Source organism: Homarus americanus, unplaced genomic scaffold, assembly GCF_018991925.1.
Source record: "Homarus americanus isolate GMGI-L3 unplaced genomic scaffold, GMGI_Hamer_2.0 scaffold8226, whole genome shotgun sequence".
NCBI classification, from domain to species: Eukaryota; Metazoa; Arthropoda; class Malacostraca; order Decapoda; family Nephropidae; genus Homarus; species Homarus americanus.
Window position 1 is genome coordinate 2,810,556 of NW_024717620.1, and position 5,939 is coordinate 2,816,494.

The window sequence follows — 5,939 nt, forward strand, 5'->3', positions numbered from 1 at the left end:
TTGTTATTGAAGAAAATAATTTTGTGAGAGTGAGCTCAGCCACTCTTAGTGTAGCTTGGCTCACCAACACGCGTCACTCGAGGGACGAGTGTGTGCGTGTGGGTGTGGATGTGTGTGTATCCAGTGACGAGAAGTGCAGTGCAACGTCCGTATACTTTTCGCATCGATAATAGTTAAACCTTGTTAGTCCAGAAAATAGTCTTGTCTGAGTGATCTTCATCACTCCCAGTGTAGTGCATATGAGAATGAAAACACATGTCATTATTGTTGTCTGACGTAAGTGCAGAACACAATTAGCAGTCATAATTGACTGAAGTGATATTGCTTTGTAAATAACCCAAATATCAATGTAAAGTTTGTAATGATATCAGGTGCGAGTGTGAGACAAGGCACACGAACGAGCCCTGATTTAAGAGTGGTGGAAACGAACGCAATTCAAATTACCTGAATAAGCAAGATGTCGGAGATTGGGTATATTGATGACATGGAAGGAGAGTCGGACCTAGATGGAAGCAAACATTTTGACCTAATGACAATGGATCCGCCCGCCGAGGTACAATCAGAGAGTGGTGAAACAGGAAATGAGCTTGCAATACCAGGAGATCCACGGGAAGGTCACAGTAGGGAATTGGGTTATCAACAAGCAGTGGCCAGAGCTGAGGCAGCGTCGGATGAAGTAAATCGAGCCCTGCGAGAGCTTAAGGCAGGGTGGATGAAAATGATGCACACTGGAATGGTGGCGGGTCAAGAGACATCAGCACTAACACGAAGAAGTGACAGCTCACAGCCTTCGACAGAAAACTCCAGCAATTATGAGAAGCCAATAGTACGGGAAGAAACCCAGCAACAGGCATCGGTCAATGTCGAGAAAATGGCATCGTCTTTACCGCCAATGCTTGCAAACAAAGCACCTCAAGCCACAATTATGCATCCACAGAGAGAATCAGGGAAGGGTGAAGAAATAAGAGAGTTAGTGGCTACGATGCGCATGCCGCAAGCCACCCTTCCCAAGTTTAAAGGACAAGGGCGGGCGGAGTTTTGGACCTTTATGCATGCCTTCCGTCGATACATGACAAATGCGGCCGTGCCAGAGAAGTACAAGTACCAACTGCTCATGGATGCTTGTGAAGGAGAAGAGTTACAACAAGCAATCATGGGATGCTACTATCTAGAGCCAGACAGAGCCTACAACAAGGCAATAAAGATCCTGAAGGCAAGGTTTGGAGATAAGTATGCATATGCGGACCAGCTGGTGAAAAGGCTCATAGACGCCCGCTCAGTGGGGGCGTTCGATGACGAAGGGCTGCGAAAACTGGCATCTCAGCTATGGGGTGCAGTAAGCCATCTGGAGAATCTGAACTTGATGTCTGAACTTGAATCAAAGCAGACCTTCAGAACGCTGGTGACTAAGCTTCCCCCCAAATTAAGGGAACGCTGTGTGGATGATGTGCGGAATTATCAGAAGTCGACAGGACGCAGAACAGGGCTGGTGAAGTGGTTAGCGCTATATTTGGAGGAGAAAGCGGTGGATGACATGGCTCTGCTATCAAGCGAGGACAGTCAAGAAGGAAGTAAGAAAAGACCAGAAGGATCATCGTCAAGCAAACGTGCCGTGGGCCTAGTGACTATCAGTGAAGCGAAAGGCAATGGAGGAGAAACAAGCTCTGAAAAAGGCTCGTGCCCAGTGTGTTCCAGAGCACATGGATTAGCAGGGTGCGACAAATTGCTGAGCATGTCAGTGAGGGAGAGGTTAGAGAGGGTAAAAAGATTACATTGCTGTTTCTTGTGTCTGAGAGTGGGCCACCTTGTTGCTGAGTGTTGGTCACGCTTCAGGTGTGGCACTGATGGGTGCAAAGAGAAGCATTCTAGACTGTTGCATCAAGAACGAAGGGAGGCACTTACTGCAAGTATGTCAAACACACGCAAGGGTGGCGTAAAGCAAAATTTTCGAGGTCTCGTGAAACAGGAGTCAATGGCAGGCACCTTTGATGGTGGCATGGCCCAGAAAGCCAACGACAGTTCGTTCATGGCCGGAAAAATAGGCCATGTCTATGCTACAGGGACAAAGGACGGACATGAAAACCCATACAGCTGCGAAAGTGACATCTGACTATCGACGAAAAATGCCAAGATTGTACTGCCCATAGTGAGTGTGAAGATTCGGGGAAAGGACTCACACCAACGAAATCACATCAGAACTTTAGCTCTCTTGGACTCAGGCAGCGACAGGTCGTATTGCACCAAATATCTGGCACAGAAACTAAGGGTGAAAGGGACACCTACCCTGGTAACCATGGGTACACTTGTCCAAGAGATGATACTCGAGTCAGCGGAGGTAGATCTAGAAGTGGTTGGCGCAGGCATGAAACGAGGCAGAACCATACTTATCCCGAAAGTACTCATTATACAAAATTTCCCCACAATGCTGCCCAACTCCGTAGCGAACACAAGTGATATATCAAGGTGGACCCATCTGCGAGGTGTGGAATTACCAGAATTGCAGAGCAACAGCATAGAAATTCTGATAGGACAAGATGTGCCACAGGCCCTGGTACCCTTGGAGGTCAGAGCAGGAAGGGATGGAATGCCATTCGCCATAAAAACGCGACTGGGTTGGACAGTAAATGGACCGGTGGGGCACCAAGACGCACAAGGAGTTTGCATGTCAGGATGCCTGATGACCGAAACTGTCGTAAGTCCTGAAACCCGTCTGGAAAGACAAGTTAAGCTTTTTTGGGGAGCTGGAAAGTGGGGACACAGGAGCCTTGCAGTCAGCAGCTCATTCACTTGAGGACAAAAGAGTGTTGAGGCTATGGTCAGAGACAGGCATCAAAACTAATGGTCATTACCAATTTCCCATACCGTTCCGTAATGAGAAAACGGAACTCCCAAACAACAAGGCCGTGGCGGAGCGTCGACGAGATGGGCTTCGAAGGAGACTATCCAAGGACACACGGCTGCGACAAGGATACGTAGAGGAAATAAATAAACTGGTTGCTGAAGGATATGCTGAATCAGTGCCTAAGTGCCAGTTGGAGTCAGATACTGGACTGGTCTGGTATCTGCCTCATCACCCGGTGTTGAACCCAAATAAGCCAAACAAAGTACGCATAGTTTTTGACTGTGCAGCCAAACACAAAAGGACATTGCTGAACGACCAGGTACTACAAGGTCCAGACTTCAACAACAAATTACTTGGAGTCCTGTTTAGGTTTCGCCAAGGAACTACAGCCATCATGGCAGATGTGGAGGCTATGTACCATCAAATCCATGTAGCGCCAGAACATCGAGATGCGTTAAGATTCCTCTGGTGGGAGAATGGGGACCTGAGTAGAGAGCCAGTAACTTACAGGATGAAGGTGCACATCTTTGGTGGGGTGTGGAGCCCTTCCTGTGCAACTTACGCTCTCCGGCGCACATTTCAAGACCACAGATCCGAGTTTCCCGACATGGTGGCGCAAGCGGAAGTCAACTTCTACGTTGACGACCTGCTCATGTCGCTGGACTCGTCAAATAAAGCATCAATGTTAGCGTGTCAGCTTCGAAGACTGTTGGCGTGTGGAGGATTTCGGTTAACTAAGTGGGCCAGTAATCACAAAGGAGTGTTGGCTACCATCCCACCGGAGGAGAGGCAAAGTGCACTGAAGGAAATTGATCTGAGGCAAGACAAATTGCCAATGGAGCGAGCCCTAGGGGTTAGGTGGCTCCTGGAAGGTGATCAGCTCGCCAACAAGGTGCAATCAAACTCAAGGCCAGCGACCAGGAGAGGAGTACTAAGCCTGGTCAGTTCTATTTATGACCCACTGGGGTTCGTGGCCCCATTCATCATCAGGGCTAAAATATTATTTCAGTGTGAATGCAGGCGTTGATTAGGGTGGGACGAACCTTTGTCGGCTGTTAATCACACGACCTGGAGCACCTGGCTAGGAGAACTGGCCCACCTAGGGAAATTAAGTGTACCCAGATGCCTAAAAACAGCATGTGCTAAAGAAATCATCTCAGCACAGTTGCACACCTTCTGCGATGCATCGCAGGCTGCTTACGGTGCGGTGACCTATCTGAGAATGGTAGACTGGCGGAAGTATCCAGTGCTCTTTCGTGTACGGACGGGTCAAGCTGGCCCCACTCAAGCAACTGACAATGCCAAGGCTGGAACTTTGTGCAGCTGTCCAAGAGTGAACGCTGATCGAACGATTCGCCGAGAAATGACCATGACCATACACGAATCTTATTTTTGGACGGATAGCATGCTAGTCTTGCAGTACATCGCCAATTCGAGCAGACGATTTCAAACGTTTGTAGCCAACAAGATAGCAGTCATACAAGAGCTGTCAAGAACTGACCAGTGGAGACATGTCTGCACATCGCTGAACCCAGCAGATGATGCAACTAGGGGATTACCTGTCCTGGACCTAATTGCAGGATCTCAGTGGATACGAGGTCCTGACTTTCTACTCAGTGTTGAAGAACGGTGGCCAAAGGGAAAGGAACTGTCAGCAGTTCTGAACGACTTACTGGAGGTGAAACGAGAAGTACACCAGTGATCTGTAGTTGCTCTGGCAGTGAGCGAGCAGTCAAAGTGGTCCCTCGCCAAACTGTGGCTCAGGTACTCATCATGGTACCGCTTGGTGAAAGTGTTGGCATGGATTAAAAGGTTCATTTGGTGGCTTGGGTCCAGTATAAGGACCGCAGACCTGCGCCTCAAACTGAAGAGGCTAAACACTGAGGAACTACAGTCGGCTGAGCAGACAATTATAAGATTGGTGCAGAAAGAAGCTTTTGAGAAAGAAATCCAAACTGTCATAAAGGGTGAGCTGCCGAAGGACAATAAGCTATATAAACTGGAACCTTACTTGGACGAGCGAACGTTGCTCTAATCAAAGGGAAGAATTAAAGGAACCCTTCTTGGGCGAAGTGGTGAGGAGCCAATCTTGCTGCCTAGAGACCACCACATCACCGAAATCATAGTGCGGGAGATGCACAAAGAGAGAGCCGGACATGCCGGAGGAGAGCACACGATGGCATGTGTGAGAGGCAAAGGTATTGGATTCCCCAGGGCAGACGCTTCCTTGATAGAATCATATGACGCTGTGTAGTGTGCCGACGGAACAACTGGAGAAGTCGGCATCAAAGGCAAGCTGACTTACCAATAGATCGTGTCACTCCTGGAAAGGCTCTATTTGCTTACACTGGAACGGACTGCTTTGGTCCATCCATTATCAAGGTAGGGAGGAAACAGGTCAAGCGCTGGGAATGTCTGTTTACATGTCTAACTATTAGGGCTGTTCATCTAGAAGTCGTGGCCTCATTAGACGCAGATGCCTTCCTCAACGCAATAACAAGGTTCTCACGACGCAGAGGTACACCAGAGCGTATTAGGTCGGATAATGGGACAAACATGGTACGGGCAGCCAAAGAGCTCAAACTGGCAGTGAAAAGTTGGGAGCAAGATGACAGACTCAGAGGTGCCTTACTGAAAGCAGATATTGACTGGGTCTTCAATCCACCAGCTGCCCCATACATGGGGGGAGTGTGGGAAAGGCAGATTCGCACAGTAAAGAAGGTTCTGCAGGCGATTGTGGGCTCACAAGTTTTAGACGATGAACGTCTGCAAACACTGTTCTGTGAAGTGGAATCCATAGTTAACGAGAGGCCAATCACCCCGGTTCCAAACACGCCAAATGAACCAAAGGCTCTCACTCCTGCTGATCTTTTGCACTTAAGTCAAAAGGGTAATCTTCCCTTAGGTGGAAGGTCAATTGGCGAATCATACCACAGAAGGTGGAAGCATGTCCAGTACCTTGCAGATCAATTTAGGAAGCGCTGGCTGACAGAGTACCTCCCTCAACTCAGAACTCGACAAGTGCATTTCAGACAACGACGCAACTTTCGCCCTGGTGACCTAATCATTATAGCAGAAGCAAATAGTCCATGCAACA

General features: G+C 48.5%; 1 protein-coding gene across 1 annotated transcript; it reads left to right on the forward strand.

Annotated features, from left to right (window-relative positions):
* Nucleotides 1–2,293: 2,293 nt before the first annotated feature.
* Nucleotides 2,294–4,877, forward strand: LOC121858966. Its single transcript, XM_042355624.1, has 4 exons — nt 2,294–2,563; nt 2,742–3,714; nt 3,979–4,540; nt 4,679–4,877. The coding sequence occupies exons 1-4, from the start codon at nt 2,294–2,296 to the stop codon at nt 4,875–4,877; spliced, it is 2,004 nt and encodes a 667-aa protein (XP_042211558.1).
* Nucleotides 4,878–5,939: the final 1,062 nt, after the last annotated feature.